The sequence below is a fragment of the Meleagris gallopavo genome, chromosome 1, assembly GCF_000146605.3.
Source record: "Meleagris gallopavo isolate NT-WF06-2002-E0010 breed Aviagen turkey brand Nicholas breeding stock chromosome 1, Turkey_5.1, whole genome shotgun sequence".
NCBI lineage: Eukaryota > Metazoa > Chordata > Aves > Galliformes > Phasianidae > Meleagris > Meleagris gallopavo.
This window is the reverse complement of record NC_015011.2, coordinates 7,700,313-7,720,883: the sequence shown is the minus strand read 5'-3', so window position 1 is coordinate 7,720,883 and position 20,571 is coordinate 7,700,313. Positions and strand designations below refer to the sequence as shown.

Sequence of the window (20,571 nt, the reverse complement as noted above, 5' to 3'; positions counted from 1 at the left end):
TGAGGGTGTGATAATAAATGACCAAGTGTATATCTTTGCGGATACTCCAAATTATGAGTAGTGGTTCGTCCTTCCTATGTGTTGTTTCCATAGAAGCAGAGCTTAACCTTTTAAATGAAGATTGTAAAGGCACCTAATTCAATTAAAATTAGGCTTCAAGCATATCAGCACTTAATGCTTATGTGATTGGATATAGCCATTGTTCTGACTGACAGGCAGTTGTTCCCATCAGAAGCAGAAAAATAGCACTGTGGTGGCAACTTCTGGGGTTTTCCACGTTTTCCTGTACAGTCCATGACTGGCTGGGTCATTCCTTTGTGACAGGACAAGGAGAAATAGTTTCAAACTAAAAGAGGAGAGATTTAGACTGGATATAAGGAAGAAGTTTTTTACAGCAAGGGTGAGGAGGGCAACAGGTTGCTCAAATTGTGGATGCCCCATTCCCAGAGATGCTGAAGGTCAGGCTGCATGGGCTCTGAGCACCTGATGGAGCTGCAGGTTCATTGCAGGACAGTTGGATCAGATGGCCTTTAAGGGTCCTTTCCAACTCAAGTGATTCTGTGATCCTATGGTTCGATGAAACAGGGAATCCAGCACAGAACACAGAAAGGCACATTCAATTAAAGTCATTTATTGTAGGGTTGGTTTTGTTTTTTTTTCTGGATTGACAAAGAGGGTTTCCCAGAGATCGATAACACAACACAATGTTATACACCAGTTCACAACTAGTCCCTTGTCGCTTTATTAAGAACATAGTAATTTAAAAATATCTAAATATTTACATATTAATAAAACTTATATACAGAAGATTGAGACATTTTTACCTAAATATGGAATGATTTTTTTTTTTTCTAATAAACCCTATAAAAAGATTTCTGAAGAAAGTCTGCACAGTAGTCACAGTTAAGTAAACACAAACGCAATCTCCAAAATGTACAAAACGCAGATTCCATTGCCCAAGTGTTACGATACGGACACGACGGGGCGCCGCCGCCCCTGCCCAATGCACACAACTCCAAGCCATGATGAAGGAAAGACTCTGTTAAGGTTTGCAGTGCACATTCAATATATTCCACAGTTTTAGAGAAGACACGGCCATTCCTAAAAGTACATCGTTGCGGGTGGGGAGGGCTGGGAGCCTGGCTTCTCGGGTGCTGGATGAACGCATCACAGTGTTGTTTGTGGGCATTCAGCAGCTTTGGAGAAACAGACTTAAGGGTTGTTACAAGAGAAATAAATCTTTAAATACTTAAAAAAAAACCAACTCTGTAATAGCACTTCAGTTGAAACACTCAAAGGCCAAATAGTTTCAAAGGAGGAAAGAAAAGATGCGCCTAAAATACACAAAGGAAAATGAAACACAATGGTGAAGGCTATAGCAATCTCTCCCTCAAATCGTAGGGAACGCACTGGAATTCTCTGCTGGTCGAAGACCTTCTCGACCTTTTCCCTACGATTTTAAAGTGAATTTAGTGCTGTTGAAAGGTGCAGAAGCAGCAGTTCGCATGGAGGGCTGTGTAAGATTTTAGCTTTGCCCCGACCTGAAAGGATGAACACTTTCCATGTCTAAGAGGGCAGTGCAATTTCTTGATCAATTCAGTGATCTTGACTACCAAGACATCAACAGAGAGCCAGTCTGTGACTAGGATTTATCTATTTTGAAATGGGTAAATAGTGTTCCCAAGGGCAGCAGTTGAAAAATCACAGTGTGCAGACTCCTTTTCTGGAAATTAGCAAAGTAGTGCATCTTGAGATTGAGGCGGTAGGGAAAGATGGTGGACAGAGGAGAGAATGGTCTCCTCCAGTAATCTGCACTACAAAACCACTCAAGAACCATCACACTGGGACCACACAGGCGAACTCCAGCTTGCTTGATCTACGACTTATCCCTGCTATCACCCAGAAATGGATGCCAATGAGACAGATCTTGCTCTTTTTGGTTCTAAATCCAACTGTGCCCTTTGAATTACAGGTATATATGACTGGCCATTTGTACCACAGGTCTCCAACCAGAGAAACAGCAGCCAGACAGGAAAGGTGGGTCTGCATACGCACAAGAACAAAGTGCTTCACCTCTTAAGTGCTCATTGAGCCCCTTGGGTTTGGGAAGGAGAGATATGCCACCACGGTCCCAAGGGAGGGAAAAGTCATCCAACTGTGTTTATTCACCTCTGCATAGCTTAAGATGAAACACTGCTGGCAAGCATACAGCCATGTGGAACGGTACAATGGCAAAGGGAAAAATAAAGCAAGAGAATGACTTCAGTTAGAGTGGATACCACACCAATTAACTAATGCATGATATGGAGAGAAATCATCTTTAATTAAGATGAAAAACAGTGAAACAATCCATCGGTTTTGTTATTTGAAGTGACAGGGAAAACGTGTGAGACAACACAAACGTAAAGGGAGAACGGTGTGGACATCCACGTGCTGCAGGATCCAACATCCCAACGTCGCCCTCGCACGGACATTACTTAAATGAGAGGAGGTTCGTATCTGCTAAAACCACTGGCGCAGGATGTAAAATTTAAACAGGAAAATCGAGGCTCGCATCTATCAGGCTATCTGTTGTGGTGTCAAACAGGTTACCTGAAGGAAGGAAAGGTTTGAAGCGATTAGCTTAAAAGTAAAAACACGTTTAAGAAATCAGTTCAGTCGTTCATTTAAAAGCAAAGCAAAAGATAGAAATGACATATATGAATTCTAATCTCAATTTCATACAATGCCTCCAGGGATGGGGCATCTACGACCTCCTTGGGCAACCTGTTCCAGTGTGTCACCACCCTCTGAGTGAAAAACTTCCTCTTAATATCTAACCCAAATCTCCCCAGTCTCAGTTTAAGACCATTCCCCTTGTCCTATCACTGTCCACCCTCATAAACAGCCGTTCCCCCTCCTGTTTATACGCTCCCTTCAAGTACTGGAAGGCCACAATGACGTCTCCCTGGAGCCTTCTCTTCTCCAAGCTAAACAAGCCCAGTTCCCTCAACCTTTCCTCACAGGAGAGGTGCTCCAACCCTCTGATCATCTTAGTGCCCTCCTCTGGACCTGCTCCAAGAGCCCCACGTCCTTCTTGTGCTGGGGGCCCCAGGCCTGGACGCAGTACAGTAGATGGGGCCTCATAAGAGGTGAGTAGAGGGGGACGATCACCTCCCTCTCCCTGTTGGCCACCCCTTTTTAAATTTGCAGTGGGGCTGAACCCCTGCAGAGTGAACAGACAGCGACTGCTTAATTCCTCCTAGAGTAGAACCCAACTGCCTAAAGAAAGCAAACTGAATGGATTTCTTTTAATATTGAGCAACGTTTCTCCACTGAAAATAAAGCACACCCCACTTCAGATGTGAAGTGCTGCATTAGGCCACGACGCAAACTGCACTGCAATGCTTCCCACTTTGAAGTTACGTTTCTGAAGGAGTGAAAAAAGCACCACATGAATTTTAAACCCGGAGTGCATATTTTTGGATGTTCTTTGGGAAAAAAATGAGAAGAAAAAAAAAAACCCACACCACAGCAGTCTAAATGCATATGGCAGAATGAAAAAGAAGCAGGTGTGCTCTATGATTATAACCCATCTTTTTGATACCACTTTAAGAATGTGTTTTTCTTTCTAAACAGAACAATGAAAGATGGACAGAAGAATTACAACTACAGTGCTGAGAACACAGGGCAAACAGGAGACAGACATCAATCAGTGTAAGAGGCAAATACGACCCAATGAAAAAGGAAAGACTCATACAATCATGCATTGAAAGGATAAAGATTTATATTACAATAAAGGATTTATATTTAAGGTTTCAAAAAGGTGTTTTTTTTTTTTTAAAGCTTGGTTTTCTTGATATTGTATTTCGAGAGAAAAGGAGACAACCTACATAGAATTGGATCGCTGCTATTTTCTTATCATTGGTTTCTTTACCAGGAGATTGTTATCATCTTTTCACAAAGCTGTATCACCTCTGGACCTGAGGATTGGGATGTTACTGTCTCTGATTCTTTTAGGGATATCAAAAATGTTTCTCATCTTGAAATTAACCCCAATGTGGAGAATCCATCCAAAGCCTTCGGCACAGGTGCAGCCCAGAACACGGGCGTAAGGAGGGCTTGTGGTCTTGGGCTGCATATCTATTCCAAATGTGATTTTCAAGATGAGAGTTGATGAAAAGGGTGCTACAGCCACCTTAAATTGGTTCCCACATGCAGAACTCATGGTTATGCCTTTTTTTAAAACACGAAATCCAGATGCTCAGTGTAAATCACAGACCAAAATAAGATGAGCTTTGTTTTGCAATGCCAGCTGATACAGATTCTAAAAGCTGTCATGTCTTCAGCCTGATAAAGAGATATCTCACACTTTTCAGGTTCCCACATCACTGAGAAACTGATCAGTCTTCCAGTTACACACAGCGATTAGCCTGGGAGCTGTCTGATCCATCTCAGTTCAGGTTTGGACACAAACTTCAGCTTAAGCAACAGCTGTGTCAGTATGTGCAAAAGTTGGAGCTGTGGGAAACCTGAGCTTTCATAAGGTTTGTTAGAGACAAATTCTTCTGGTATTTTCTTGAGATCTATCTGTTATTCCGCCCAAGTTCCTAGCAAGTTTCACTGCCACATTTCTTCCAATTCTCTTTAAACGCCCTTCAATCATCAGCCTTCAAAGCAAAGGCACTCTTAGCATCTCCAGTTATTTTAAAAGGGGAGCATGATTCCTGCTCTGAAGTGCTAAAATATAATTGGGCACAAACACCTTCCCTAGTTTTGTGAGAATGCACCAGCTATGTTTTTTACAAGGATTTCAAGTTCCAAAGGACAGTTTTGCAAACAAAACACCCCTCCTCTCTCCAAAGCCCACAACTTTGCTACCTGTGGGCCCAGAGGGAGCACACTCAAACCTGGCTATTGGCACCTGGATAAATTAACTGCACTCAGAGCACAGTTCTCCCTGTGCCAAAGAGTCACTTACTTCCAAATACAAACTTAGCTCATCTGAATTTACTCCTTACCCTACCAACTATGAAGAGAGATGAGAGCAAGCAGACTTTCAACTCAAAGTGCCAGCCATAGGCTGTGATCTGCAAACGTGCAGGTTGAAGAATTGCAACACCAATAGTCCATGTATACTCAGATCCCTTTATAATGTCGCTGAGGTCATGGGCAGCGTTGACTGAGCAAAAAAGACAGATGAAAGACAGTCTAGTTCCTCTTTTTCTGCACCAGCAGTTCCCATTCAGTTCACACTGAGTGCTTTCATTCACAAGCTTGTCCAGTTCTTGAAGGCCAAGGGTACAGACTCTTTAGCTGGGTCTGCTGTGATAGGATAAGGGGAAATGGGTTCAAACTAAAAGAGGAGAAATTTAGATTAAGAAAAAATTCTTTTCAATAAGGATGGTGAGGCACTGGAACAGGCTGCCCAGAGAGGTGGTGGATGTCCTGTCCCTGGAGACACTCAAGGTCAGGCTGGATGGGCTCTGGCACCTGATGGAGCTGTAGGTGTCCCTGTTCACTGCAGGGAAGTTGGGCTAGATGACCTTTAAAGGTCCCTTCCAACCCAAACAATTCTATGATTCAAGACCACCTGATGTCCATCACAAGCAGCTCCAACACCCCACCATTTCTCCCAGTCCATCCTTGTGCAAGACTCTCTTTATGCAGTCTGATTCAGTCTGCTTTCACCCTACCACCACACCACGTTAACCACTGTTTGTTCCTGATTTTTCTCATAATAGCTTCTGGAGATGTCAGCTATCAGGGCAGCCACTGCACAAACACACAAACTCTTCCCCAAAGAGTTTTCAAGCCAAACAGAGAAGACAGCTTGAATACCTCACATTAAAGCTCTCTTTTAATGCCCTGCCAGTAACATCCTCTATAAAACCAGCTGTACTAAGACAGGGAAAGACCTCTGTAAAAGTTACATTTCACCTCCTGTGTGACACTCCTAGATAGAAAGCATCTGTATTTTGGCTCTCCATTGTAATTACTGTCATTAGGCTGTCTGTATATCACTTTAAATCACTTGCTTCCAAGAACAGTATTGTATTACATCGATACGTACTATAAAGAGACACTTGCACACATATAATAATGGGTGTGAGTCAAATGCCTGGCAGGCAGCCTGTGAGCATCACCTCCCCCACCAAAGCAAATCGTAGCGTGGTTTATTTAGGCATGCTTCCACAGATAGTATGGAGACATACACATGCAGAGGGACACTGCAGCTCAAGAACTGTGCATGCACAGATGCTCAAAGGTGCATGAGCAATCAGACTGATAGCAGAGTGGAAAGAGAGCCATCTTCTCTGCCCCAACCATCTCATCATGCCCATTCCATCGATAACATCAGATGCAAGTAGCAGCTACAGAAGCTGCCTCCAAAGAAAAGCACAGCAATCCGATAATTCTGCTCCTTAACATGATTACACCAGCAATGAAAAGATAACACTACGTAGCATTAGCGAGCTTTATTAGGGTTCTCTTTCAATGGAATTGCTTCCCTCCCTGATAAAAGAAACAAACAGGACGTCATTTGGAAGAGATCTTTCAAAACTAGAGCTTCCTGTGTCTATTATCACAATAGTACCCTGAAATATTCAGTGGCTGGCCAAGAAAGCAGCACGACAGCTCACAGCAAGCGTGTGCTCCCAGCCCCCACTGGGTCTCTGCCAGCACAAGACTATAGCTGTTTGTCCTCACCACTGCTTCGCTGGTCCTATTCCTTAGTAACTGCACGTGCTCTGACAGCAGGATTTCAAGCGGCCGCGCTGGGCGGCTGGCAGCTGCTGCTCTGGCCCCAGCGTGCAGCAGTGGTGGATGAAAGCTCCTTCTCCAGCCCTTATGTAAGAGAGATTAGGAAGCGATCCTGCTGAGGCAGATGCTGCACTGCTGCTCTCCCAACCACCCTGAGCCTCCAGGTCCTACATCCTGCGCTCAGCAGCCCAATGCCAGTCACGTTCTGATCGTCACACAAATGGCACAGCTGATCTCCAGCCACCCTTTGTTGTTACACCTTCAGAATCTGATTATAATGAACTGCCATCCTTGACCCTATTCATCTGCTAAAGGTCTCGCAGCATCCGTAGCATCCCTCCTTTTTCCCTTGGCTTTGTCAGCATTAAGCTGCAACCTGGTGAAATGACAGGGAAACGATCATCTCCTTAAGACACTGCCTCCAATCAGTTGTGGGAGCTCGTCTCCTACCATCAGGGTACTTATTAATGAACTGACTCTTAATGAGAGGGTGGTTCAGATTTCACCCTCAGTGCAAAAATATTTACTCCCAAGGCCACTGCTTTTAATAACTATCAGGCTTTGAGGTGGTGTGAATGCTCTTCAAGAAGAAGTAAAACAACACTTACCCAGCATAAAACTGTCTTCACAATCCTTCTCTAAGCCTAAGATATTGCTAATACCATGCACAATTGAATGGAAGCTTCAACAGAAAATCACTGTGTCTGTCCCTACCAATAACACTGTTAGGAATTCAAAAAACTCCCAGAAATATTGAGGGTGAGCAGAAGTCCCTGTTTAGAATAAACACGGTAACTTACCAGCCTTATTAACTTAGCTGCTATCACGAACTTTGAGGTTTTATGCATGTGAAATAGAGGGGAAATTGTAAGATTCTGATGCATTTGTTTTTTAATGCAGGGCACTGAAAACTGAAAACAGATAGCTGGGTCCTCTGTACAATTACCCGACGGTATACAGCATGCCAGGATTATTGAAAAATGCTGCTGTGCAATACACAAATACACACATTGGAAGCTGATAAAAATTTTAATGCATTTTACCTGTTTGTAGTAAAGAAATGTCCGGCTTCTCATCATAGTCAGTTGGCTCTGCTGATTACAAATATAAACAAGAAATCTCATTACTTTTACTGAATACAGGAAAGCGATTAAAAAGCTACATAGTGTAGAGTGATTTTGCATTTTCTATCTACTTTCCTCAGCTTCAATTTGCTATTGCTCAGTTAAAAACTCACTGCTTGGAGAAAAAGGTCATAAAATAAAAATGCAAACTTAGAAGAGGGAGTTTGGTATTAATAAGTGGCTGTGCCAGAAACAGGCTGGAGTGACACTGGCTCATTTTAAGGTTTCAAGACATGAAGGGAATTGCAACCATTTCATAAAATCACAGAATAGAAGTTTGTTTGTTAAGCTAGCCCCAGCAGCCTTTGGAATAGGAACCCCCAAGGCTGGTGCTCGATTCTCCTGCAGCTGCCATCATCAGATTCCTAAGGGAAAAGTGTGAATATTCTCATTTCTGCAGCCAAACTTCCTGTGACCGCAGGCAAGCTTGTTTTGGGAGGAACAGATATGCCAGGGCAGAATGACTTGGAAGTGGGCAACCAGCATGCTTACACAAACATATCGCCATGCAGGTACACAATCAATTACAATGTACATACACACACACGCTTTTAATCCATAGCTTATGCAAAATTTGAGTTAATTTAGCCCACAGTAAAAGAAGGCTAAAAGCTTGGTTTGTTCATCTCATATTTGTCACCGACCAAAGCTATGCATAAAGATAGTTCTACTGGCTCAGCAGATGTGCAGCAATTTATTAGACTGAAGGATTCTAGTGTGTGTGTTTGAACCCAGAGTAAATTACAGGCATCCACCAGGAATTAGGAGTCAAATGTACACAAGTCCTGTTCAAAATCCTACTACCTTTGTCTTTTGACAACTCAGCATGATATTTTAGGCCTTTAAAATGCAATGAGATCTTTAAGAGCACTTCAGCAAACTAATTATAGTCATAGAGACGAAGTCCTTGACATCGTACATGATCACTGTGGTGGATATACATCTTATCACATCCATTCATTGCACATTACACATTATTCATTAACAACAAGTTTCAACCGAGACTACAGATGCACTGAGCAACTTCATTTAGCTTCTACTTGGAACTAAGCTAACTGTCCTGGACATGTTTATTATAGCTATACAAAAGGTTATCAAGTTGTTGCCGTTATAGGATGTCATAAGAAGAACTCACCTAGCTGCTGAGCTACATTAGAGTTCCTTTCCTTCTGCTACCCCTTTCTCACTTGCATGATGCCAGTTTAGTTTTTAGTTATATGCTCTTTACTCAGTTCCACAAAATTAGTTGAATTAAAGAATCACAGCATCATCTGGGTTGGAAAAGACCTTCAGCACCATCAAATCCCATCATTAACATGACCTCCCAAATCTCAGCACTAAACCATGTCCCTCATTGCCACATCCATGTGTCTCTTACACCCAGGGATGGGGACTTCACTATGTCTCTGGGCAGCTTAGTCCAATTCTTAGCCAACCTCTCAGTGAATAAATTCTTCTTAATATCCAGTAGCAACTTGAGACCATTTCCTCATGTCCTATCAATTGTCCCTTGAGAAAAGAGATAACAGCCTCCTCACTGCAACCTCCTTGCAGGCAGTTGTAGAGAGAGGAAACAAACAAGAAACCCCTACTACTAAACAGCTTTCATCCCCTGGAAGTGGAGAGCCTTGACAAGTACATGACACGGACCTGCAAGTTACCCTGATTGTTCCTTGAACCTTTTTCTGCTTCCTATGAGAAGGTGGTACACTGAGCATAAAAAAATTAAGTGCTTGGATGTATTAAAATCATTAATTTTGGAAAGAACATGGAGCTGAATAAATGAGAAAAGAATCATAGAATCATTAAGGTTGGAAAAGATCACTAAGATCATTTAGTCCAACCATCAACCCATCATCACCAACATGCCCACTAAATCATGTCCTTCAGTGCCACATCTAAGAGATTACATGATTCTCTGTCTCTGCATTCGTTTGCATCTGGTTTGGACCAACAGTGATGGATGAGCAAGTGTGGTGCAGTGAGCAGCTGAGAAAGAACAGACAGGACATATCCTATTGCAGTGGCACTCTGAGCCCTTCTTGCTGTCTTATGAAGAAGCACCTGTACCAAGCAGTTCTGCAGCATGGTTATTCAGCATACAAGAGATGAAAAACAGTAAACGGCCCCGTGGGACTCAAGCTGTGGAAATGGAGGAAACAAGAGGTGAGCGTTGGGAATGGTCTGAAAATCTTCCATCCATCCATATCAGAGTCTGTGCCAAATACACCGTCCACTCAAGGGGTAGAATTTACTCTAAGTCTTAGCAGAAACTCTTGGAGTAGCCTTGTAGATGTGGCTATCCTCTACCTCATTGCCCTTCTCACACCTGGCTGAACTAGAAGCTTAAATCCAGGGGGATGAATTAACACAGTAACAAGTGGAGGCCAGGAAGTCCCTGCCTTTCAGAAAGTAAGTACTTGAGTCTCCAGATTTGCAGAACCAACAGTGATGATGACAAAAGTAATTACCTGGCCATTTTAATCTGGCACAGTACCACAGTACTGATGGCACTAAAGAGGAGATAAAGCTCGTCACCAATTGTTCCAGGCTCGTTCCTCATGCCAGCACAAACGTTCATGCAGTCACAGAGGTCAGAACTAGTAAAAACTGACAGTACAGTTGAATGAATGCTTTTGCCAGTGCCAAAAAGGGAGTGGAAACAAAATAGAAACACTGAGAACCTACTTACTCTTCTCAGTAGCTGTCTGCATTTGTTTTATGAAACTGGAAATGTAACCACAGCTTCAAGCAAAGTATGATCAGTGAAGCTCCTGCTCACAAACGCATGACAAACACCCTGACCTCCTAACATGGATGTAAATGGGCATCTTCTCACATTGCATTCCAAGCAGGAAAGGTTTGCCTTCAACAACCACACCTAAAGACTGCCAGCCAAAATTCAAGTGTCTTGAGTCAGCTTGCAAGACAAGGCAAGCAGGAATAGACCCTGCTGAGGCAATTCTGAGACTCCTTTCTGTCCTCTGTCTGCATGGCTAGAGCACAGTAGCTCTTGCAAAACAATCACAGTAGTCATTTCCTTAAAGGTCTTTTATTTTCTTCCCCAAAACTGTTTAGATGTACATGTTCATTAATTGTACACTTGCTGTTTTGCTCCTTGTACTGAAGTACATGCATGCCTAGGGCTGGAAAGATTATCAGTGCAGTCATTTATTTTGATATTGCTATCTTTACTTAGATACTGGCCACAAAAGCACTGTACCACATCTTGGACTCGCATCTTACATCCTTCCTGGTCATGCATCTATTGCTAAGCAAAAAATCAACACAATCTCCCACAACACAGAGATGTTGATATATCAAAACCACAAACCAAGGAAATCAGAAGGATGAAGAGAAATAGATAGCAAACAAAACAAAACAAAAAATCCTCATACAAGGCAATGGAAGCAGCAATTTGAACAAGAATTGGGGAGAAAAGACACATTTCTTGAGTGTAAGCATTCTTTTCTCCCTTTGTTCCTACTATTTTACATTGCAACAAGGTAACGTTGATTTTAAACAACAATTCAAGGATGAAATGTCATGGAATGCAATTTATTTAAATTTATTCTGCCTGAAAAGTTTCAGCATGTTTTCCAACAGTGCTATGTTTTCCTTTATTGGGTATGGCAATCAAAAGCTTCCAGGTTAAGCACAATGTAATCACTTTGCATGAACAGCTCTTACCCTCAGCTTCAGGAGCATTAGTCATACAACATCAGCTTTCCTGGCTATGCAATGGACAGACATTACAGCATAATGGCTTACACTCTTCAGAACATAAAAAGGGAGGAAGAACTGACTGTAAGAGATGTGCTGCCCCTGACCTACTGCTTATTAATGGATGAAGAGTTTAGTAATCAAAAGACTTGGATACGAAGTCTGGCACGGAGCGACATGAACAGCAAGTCAGTTCCCTCTTATTTTGCCCTCAGATCTTTATGCTAATGGTCGTCTGTCTCTGCTCTGACACTGGCAAGGCCACCAGTCCCCTACCCCTATTCTCTCTGTAGGTGGAAAGACCACACAGTGAGAAACACAATGTGTAAATTACAAGGCAATTTGCACAGTCACTCACACTGCTTTCAAAGAGGAAATATTACACATGTGGCTTCCTTTGACTTCTTCCCTTCCAGGCCACTTTGCATCTGATCCCAGAAGCCAAGCAGTCTCAGGTTCTGTGCTGGGAGGAGACAGATCTGGCACTATGAAGCTGTGCCCCAGTAGGCTGTGCTGTTGGCATGATGTGGGCCCAATAGTCAGGGCTGAAGAAGATTATCATACTATTCAATTTTAATTATAACATCTGCTTGTAACATTAACCTCACAGTCTCTTCTCCCCTTTGTGACAGCCAACTTGTGAAATTCTGAACAGACTGAACAAGGCCAATAAAAATTTAATGGCAGTGACAGCTTTATTCTCAGATCTAACAAATAAAAAAAAAAACAACAAACCTACCAAGTCTCAGATCTCAGGCAATAATCTAAAAGAACTGAGAAAAAGCCAAAGCAAAATAAATAAATTAAAAAAATAATATTTCCAGCTATGAATCCTGTCACTGATTTAGAACTTAAATGAATTTTTATTTGCCTTAGGATAACAACCTTTCAGAATTTACACTGGGGAACTATTTTCTAGAAAGCACAATTTTTAAGTGTTGTTTTTTTTATTAGCTTTCCAAGTGGGGAGCTCTTCTGTACCTAATTCTAGGAGATGGGCAAAAGATGATAAATAAGGTTGAAGCTGGACAGCATCTATCATCCAGTGATCATGATTTCATTTAATTTGGGAATACTCAAGAGAATATACCCCAGAGAAAGAGGTACAAAAAGCAGATCCAACACACTCATCGCTAGAATTCTTTGAAATTATTAATATCACTGAAAGCTAGAGCAGGATTTATGTTATCAGATTGAAATAATGTTTCACAGGAGAAAGCAGAGAGGGCTGTTCATGAATGCAGTGTCTTACTGTGTGGTTTGAAATGAAAAACTAATCAGAGGATGGACTAAATGGCTCAGGGGAAGGCAAACAGAATGGAAAGCCTGCCTCTTGTCTCTTCTGCTGCTCAAATTTAGCACAACTCGGTAGTGACTAAAAAGTTGTTTTGTGGATTCAGGGAAATAAATAAACAAAATTGAACTTTCTCAGGTAAAGCTTGTGCATCAGAACAAACTAGAAACAGATTTTGAGTTGGCTTAGAAAGTCTCAGATTAATGCTGGCTCAGAATTGTTCTTCAGGCACCTTAGCCCAGATCAGGTTTAGATGGCAGGTTTCAGTAAGTGCAGACAAAACAGAGAGGATGATTTGGTAGTAGGACACTTACTTGGCCTCAGGATTCAGCTTCTATCTCACTCTCTTGTAAGACTGAAGTTCCTACTTAACCCCCCAGTATTTCCCAACACTTTATTTACGGGTCTGGTTCTCAGTGATTGCTGTTCATATGGATTTCCAGCGGACTACAAGTAGCTCAGTGGCTGTGACTCCACTAGTTTTTAGGTTCTCAAAAGCAACATGTTGCAATATGGAGCCAGAGAACATCATCTCTCCTCAGGAGATCAAATCTCTCTCCATCCCTGCCCTCCTTTTGCATGTTGGCCTCTGTAAGTTACATACAGCTTTCACAATTTCAGAAAGCCTTCACAATTAACAGTTAGAATTTGCAGTTTGCAGACCACATAGCCAGATTTACCCTTGATTCTGTAGACCTACCTATGTACCTGCTAATGGCCATTGCTGGAAACAAGATATAGGAGTGGACAGATCTGCTGTCTGATCAGATCTACATCTCTCATATCAGAAGCTCATGTCAGGAGCACAAGTACTAAAAAAAATTGTTTCAACAAGATGAAAATGTTATTGCAACCTGTTTGCTCCTCTTTGCTGCTACCTACTGCTTTTCTGCCACAAAGGCTGGCAAAGCAAATGTGAACACTTCTCATTTGCTTCAGTGCAAGGTCAGGTTGGGTTAATCTGAGCCATCACTGAAACAGTGTGGATGAGCTTGCACTGGAAGCAGAACGCAGAGTGCTGGCATGATCAGCTCTGGCAGCTCCATCATAAAAGGGGGAACCTCCAAGCACTGGACAGGAACAACAGCAGCACATTCAATCACTCCTGCTAGATAAAAAAGAACACATCTGCCTGTGTCCAAATGGCAGAAAGAAAACAGGGAACAATCAGTAAACTAAACATCAGAAAAAAAATAGAGCTTTTCTAGCAATCCAGTTAGCATGTACTTCTTTTAGTAAATAAGGTATGTTTCTGCTAGGTACATTTCTGTTTACTACTCACTCCCATAATGGTTAATATGTTAGCTTCCCTCTGCAGAGATTAGAGCCTGTCTTATTCAGTTTCACTAAACTCAGCTTCGTTTATTTTTCTTTACAGTCTTGCTAACTTGGAGACAATATCCTCTACTTATATGCTTCCATCCCAGGAAAGGACCAGAGATGGAAGTGCCATTTAAAAGGTAAAAGCAGAACACCACTGTCATTTTAATTAATATCCTGCAGAGGCATCAAAAAGCGCAAATAAAAAAAGGATGAAAGAAAATAAAAATCTAAACAAAATTAGGTCAATTCTCTTTCCTGAGGGTCTTCTGCAGACAAGCCAAAGGCCCTCTATTTCCCACATCCCACACTGTGCTCTTCACCTATTAGAGCTTAATACTGTGCTTCTGTCCTGCCCAGCCAGCCTTTGGAAGGGGCAGAAAGCAGTCATGTTGTACAGTATCACTAATCTGACACTGTCTTTAACAAGATTATCTTGTATCCCTCTCTCCTCCCCCCCCCAGCTTGCACAAGAAACCCTTATTAAAGCTAGTGATGGTTTGCTGTTCTACTCGGGGAAGCTTATGCTACTGAATAATCTGCATTTCCCTCCCAGTCCTCTGTCAATTCTGAAAATGCTGACTCTGACATACGGAGCTGGAGGGAAACATTCTCCTGTTTTCTTGTAGCTTGGCTCACCTCTCTGTAGCCAGGGGGATGACTGGCATCCCTGTCTTAGCCACTGGGTTTTCCATTCCTTAAGCTCACAGATGCTAACAGGTGTTAGATACTCCAAGGGAGAAATGGACAGGAAATATGACCACAGGAGAGCCTTAAGAAACACTAAAAGGGTGAAGTGATCTACTGCCTGATTCAGTAGTTGGCAATCCTGCCCATGGCACAGGGATTGGAACTAGATGATCTCTGAGTTCCCCTACAACCAAGCCATTCTGTGATTCTATGAAAAGTAAGCAAAGCCAAAGGAAGTCCTTGTAGGATAGGAGGCACGAAGATGAGAATGAGCCTTGTTAAGCTTTACAAAGCAATTACACATCTCTTAATCAGTGCTATTGCTTTCAGGTTCCTATGAACTCCACGAGGGACTTGGAGACTGCACACTGGTGTTTGTCAGCTCAACTGAGAGCTCATGGGCAAAGTGCTGGAACTGCATCACTGCTGAGCTAACTGTGCTGGGCTAGTCCCACAGTCAAGCATGTACGCTGTCCTACAAAGCTAAGTAACTGCTGCAAATCCCTACTGAAACTACTTGTTAGTCACCACTGGCAAGCTCATTCCTATGCTTTGGTAGGTCCTCATAAGCACAATCAGTGTGGGTCATTCCTTTTTTTTGCTACAGTTATGTCTTCTTTCACAAGGAATGTGAGAAAACTCATCTGTCCTTCCAGACACACACAATTTGGAAGGAGAGGTAATTTAGGTTATGTCCTAACAGTACAGTAAGTAGCTTGCCAGGCCAAGTAACACAGAACTTAAAACCTTCTACCTGCAACCTGGCTGGATGAGCTAGTTTACAACTGAGATTCCACAGAACACTAGGAAGAATACTCTTAACTTTTAGGTTGCCCTGAGAATCAGGCATTGAACTTGATAATCTTCATGGGTCCCTTCCACTGCAGGATATTCTGTGATTCTAAGAAGTTTCAGGTTGCTAATGGAAGGAGGCTGGAGACAACATTTCAGAAAGACTCTAACCAATCTGGCTGCAAAAACAGCTCCTCAACTCATTACCCTGTACTTGACACAGAAACCTGCTAAACCTGAGAGATCAAATTTTCATAGAGTGAACATATACAACAGTTACATTTAACAAGAAAAACAATTCCGTGGATAGAAAGGCTGTAAGGTTTTAACTTTGCTCTCATATGTTTTTCCTAATATTTTTATACATACCTGAGCCTCTTTTTAATCGTCTTCTTGCCAGTTTAATTTGATCCTGAAGAATTTGGACCCAGTCCCTAGGACCAGGAAGTTTATCCACATGGTTAGCAGTGCAGTATCTTTCTGTGAAGACTGAAATAAAAAGATACCATCTTTTTTAAAAGTGCCACCACAATTAAAAAAAAGGAGGCTGAAGAGGATTACAAAGAAAATGTATCAAAATATCAACTTCACAAAATTAAATTGCCAAATCTGATCAAACTCAGTGTTTCATTATCATTCAGAAGTCTGTCTATATAACTATCATAGCTATTATTTACAAAAGCCTATCCTAAAGAAACAGTCTATACCACCCATGTGACATCCATGAATTTCACACTAGAATATCACAAAAAATAACACTGTACTTTGAACCGAGTCTCCAGATGTGGTAGGCACTTCTAACTGCTGCTTTCCATATGGTATAAGTAGAGAACTGAACATCTGGTCAATTGCTGGCCTCTCAGTCTCATTTCTAAGTCTGCAAGCAAACTGATGGAAGACACAAGTCCCACTACGGCAGAAATCTCTGCAGTTGTTGCTCTCAGATCACCAAATAAGATGGAATAGCATTTTTATAAAGCTTCTAAAAGAAGGACTTTCTTGAGAAAAACATTGTTCATCATACAACTGAGAACACCTCTCTCAGTGAAAAGTCAACGAGCAAAAATACAGAAAAGATTATTACTGCTAGTATTGCTATTGTAGGCTTGGTCATGGTTCTCAGAACCAACTGTCTACTATGACCAGCAGATAAAGAAAACTTGTCCGAGATGAAGGAATTTGTAATCCTTGGGAATAAATGTTGCACAAATGGGACGAGGGAACATGTAACAAAAGTTGATCATTTGGTATTTTTGTACACAGACTTTTGACACAGTGCTGGCTGGTAATTACAAAGGAGTCCAAAGCAATTGCACTCTCCAAATTCTTTTCACATTAACAATTTGACAAAATCATTGCATGAAAAGCATTAACAATACTTTTCTCTGTAGTTTGTTCAGCAAAGATGAACAATCACTCAGGAGCTCAGAGAAGTCAGTACAGCCCCACATGTTGCCAGCATTCAATCTTAGAGGCTCTTTGAAGGCAGAAATAATATTTCCTTTCTGAATCCATGTGGTTCATAACACAAAGAGAGCCTGACTGATGTCCTATGTCTTGCACTTCAAACATGTGACCACAGACTGAGTTGGTGACCATGGCTTGGGGGTCATCCTGTGACAACAGGCTGTAGCCAGGTTGTCTACTGCAAGTTCCTAAGGTGGAATTATGACAATTATGACTTTGCTTGCTGTAGTTTGCATGGGAAACTAAATCATGGCAGCCTTGGAGAGCCTGTACATTGCCTTGCTAGTTCTTCTCTTCAGTGAAATTCAGAATAGCTTTGGTTGCTCGATGCGTGTTTATGAAAGCACGAGGACTGAAAAAAAATAAGTGGGAATGTAGTAGGAGGAAGGCAGAAGTGGGAGCTCATCATTCCAGTTCATCTGAGCTGTACTGTGGTAACCACCCATGCCATAAATCAGATCAAATCCCCAGCGGATCTGAAGACAGCTCATTGACTTCTGCAGGAATGGACCTTCACGCAGGGCTGGATTTTTTGTCAAGAACAAAATGAAAAAACAACTACTTCTGATCTTTGTTCTCTCTCTCTCCACTCCTCTAAGTTGTAGGTGAAAACTGATGCAGCTCACAAGAGACGCTGATTGCTCAGGAGAAAAGCTGCAAGTGATTCAACAAGTGCCACTGAATATCCAAAGTCAGACAGAATTTCTCCCTGGCTAATCATTCTGTTGCAACAGTATTAAACGACTGGTAAAGATGGTGGTTAAAATGTTTCCAGACAAGGAGAATTTTGAAGCCAGCAGCCTCTCCCTTAAGTTCTCTACTCATGTCTGTCATGAATACAGCCTTGTCTCCACTTTTGTATCTCTGACATGGGGAAGGACTGAAGTGCCACTAATGGGTATCTTGAACACGTGGCAGAGGAACGTCCTAATGAAATAATGCAAACAACATGTTGTTGTCCTCATGGAGATTTCATACTGACTCAGTCATTTCTTGGAACAAATGAAACCACAGTGTCCAATAGCCCAAGGAAAAAGGGTGCTATTGGAGCCAGGCTGAGTAAAGATACATAGTACATCAGCCCTTGGCATTGTATTCCATCACAGCTTCTAGGAACAGGCTCCCCTATCACAGATCATGAACTAGAGTTTGGGCAATACTGTAAGTACCAGTGAAGATTGTTATTACACTGGTGCCCAGTAGTACCACCACAGACAATTTTTATCTGCTGAAACTACAACTCCTTCCTTTCTTCCCCACTGTCACCAAGGGAAGAGGTTGAGCCAGACTTCAGAATTTGCTCTGGTAATACAAACTTAGCTACTGAGAAACACTGTTCTCCACAGTGGGTGATGACTGCTCTTTTAATAGTGCTACTGCATCCACTGAAAAGCAATTTTTTACTACACTGCTGGTCCAAGTAGAGATTTTTTTTTAAATAATTTTGATTAATTTCTCTTCCACTTAAAGGTTTTTGGGAAGACCAAGATACAGATGAAGGGAATTCAACTTCAGATCTTCACAGATGACTGAGCTCAAGGGAAAAAAAAAGGTAGCGTATTAAGACTACGACACAGACACCTTATTAAAGAATCACACGGGTTAAAAGGGACCTCTGGAGTTCTCTGTGTCCAACCTCCTACTCAAAGCACAGTCAACTAGATCATGATGCTCTGGACCATGTCCAATGAAATTCTGAATACCTTTGGGAACGGAGATCCTGCAGCCCCTCTGAGCTTCTGGTCCACTGTCTGATCACCCTCATGTTAAAAAAGCTTCCTATATCAGGTTGAAATTCTCCGTGTGTCCAACACTTCTTGTGCCTCTTAAATCTGGCTCCACCTTCTCCATGCCATTCTTCTATGCAGTAATGGACAGCTGTATGGTTTGTCCTGTGCATTCTCTTCTCCAGGCTGACTGATCCCAGTTCTCTCATCCTTTTCTCACAAGTCAATTCACACGCATACGTCACCACTTACTTACTTTGGTCCTGCAACAATCTTGGTGGCCATCCAAAGGACTCACTCCTTGTATGTCAGTGGTTTTCTTGCATGAGGGTGGGGGGTGAAACTACACACAGCAGTGGCTGCAAAAGGTTTCCCTTCCTCTTTTGGCTGCCAATGTGCTTATAGGAATTCTTCTCATTGCTTTATGTCACCTAGGTTACCTTGTCCTGTACCTCAGGACAAGTCAGGGGCCCTACAATAATCATAGAATCATAGAATGGTTTGGGTTGGACCCTTATGATCACCTATTTCTAACCCATCTGCTATAAACAAGGACCACCTCCCACAAGGCCATGTTGCTCAAAGCCCCATCCTCCCTGGCCTTGAATCCTTCCAGGGATGGGGCATTCACAACCTATCTGGCCAACCTGTTCCAATGTCTCACCACCCCCACTGTAAATAATTTCTTTCTAATATCTAGTCTAAATCTACTCTCTTTCAGTTTAGAGCCATTTTCCCTCATTCTGTCTGTACATGCCCTTATAAAAAGTCCCTTCTCAGCTTTTCTGTATTCCCCCTTCAGTGGTGCAAGAAGGCTGCTATAAGGTTTTCCCAAAGCCTTCTCTTCTCCAGGCTGACGGGCTCCAACTCTCTCAGCCTGTCCTCATAGGGGTGCCGTTCAGCCCTCTGATCATCTTCATGGCCCTCCTCTGAACCCACTCCAACAGCCTGATATCTTTTTTGTGTTGGGAGATCCAGAACTGGAAGCAATACTCCAGATGTGATCTCACGAGAGCAGAGTAGAGGGGCAGAATCACCTCCTTTGACCTCCTGGTCACACTTCTCTTGATGCAACCCAGGATATGGTTGGCCTTCTGGGCTACAAGAACACATTGCTGGCTACTGTTGAGTCTTTTATCAGTGGACACCCCCAAATCCTTCTCGGGGCTTCTCTCAAGCCATTCTCCTCCCAGCCTTTATTTGATCTTGGTCAGTCTGTATTCGTGCTTGATCAGTTCTGCTTTGCAGTGCAGCCTGTCTTTTTATAACTTGTGTATTTTTTCTGCTATATGAGATTTCAAAACTGCAGAACCCAATTCAGAATCTCCCATGTAATGCTAGCTAGCTCTTTATATGTTGTAATCACAGCGTTTGATGGTAGATGTGTTATTCTGGAACTAGGAAAGTAGTGATCACTAGCAAAAAACACACAATGTAAGAAACACACAACTAAGAAATTTGTTTCCACAAAAGGTAAACCATCACAGATTTTATGAGCAACAAACTCACCTCCCGGTCCCAGCATAATCTTCCACCACTTCTCCCCCATTTAGCCACCAACTACTGAACTATTTACAGAGCAGACACAGTCAGATATAATAGCAAGCCTCAGAATTTTGATTAAAGAGGAACAGTTATGATCTCATTATGTTTTCAAGATTTCTTTGTGCCTCTGATATCCAGAAAAAAA

The 20,571-nt window shown here is 42.2% G+C and overlaps 1 protein-coding gene across 1 annotated transcript in view; it reads right to left on the bottom strand.

Moving 5' to 3' along the window:
• Nucleotides 1-618: 618 nt before the first annotated feature.
• BEND7 (BEN domain containing 7) overlaps nucleotides 619-20,571 on the bottom strand; it is a 60,266-nt gene continuing 40,313 nt past the window's right edge. Inside the window, exons 9-11 of the mRNA XM_019611071.2 lie at nucleotides 16,057-16,176; nucleotides 7,788-7,838; nucleotides 619-2,592 (exon numbers count right to left, since the gene is read on the bottom strand). Of these exons, the coding sequence (XP_019466616.2) occupies nucleotides 2,531-2,592; nucleotides 7,788-7,838; nucleotides 16,057-16,176 (233 nt within the window). The 3' untranslated portion in view covers nucleotides 619-2,530. The remainder of the gene's footprint in view (nucleotides 2,593-7,787; nucleotides 7,839-16,056; nucleotides 16,177-20,571) is intronic.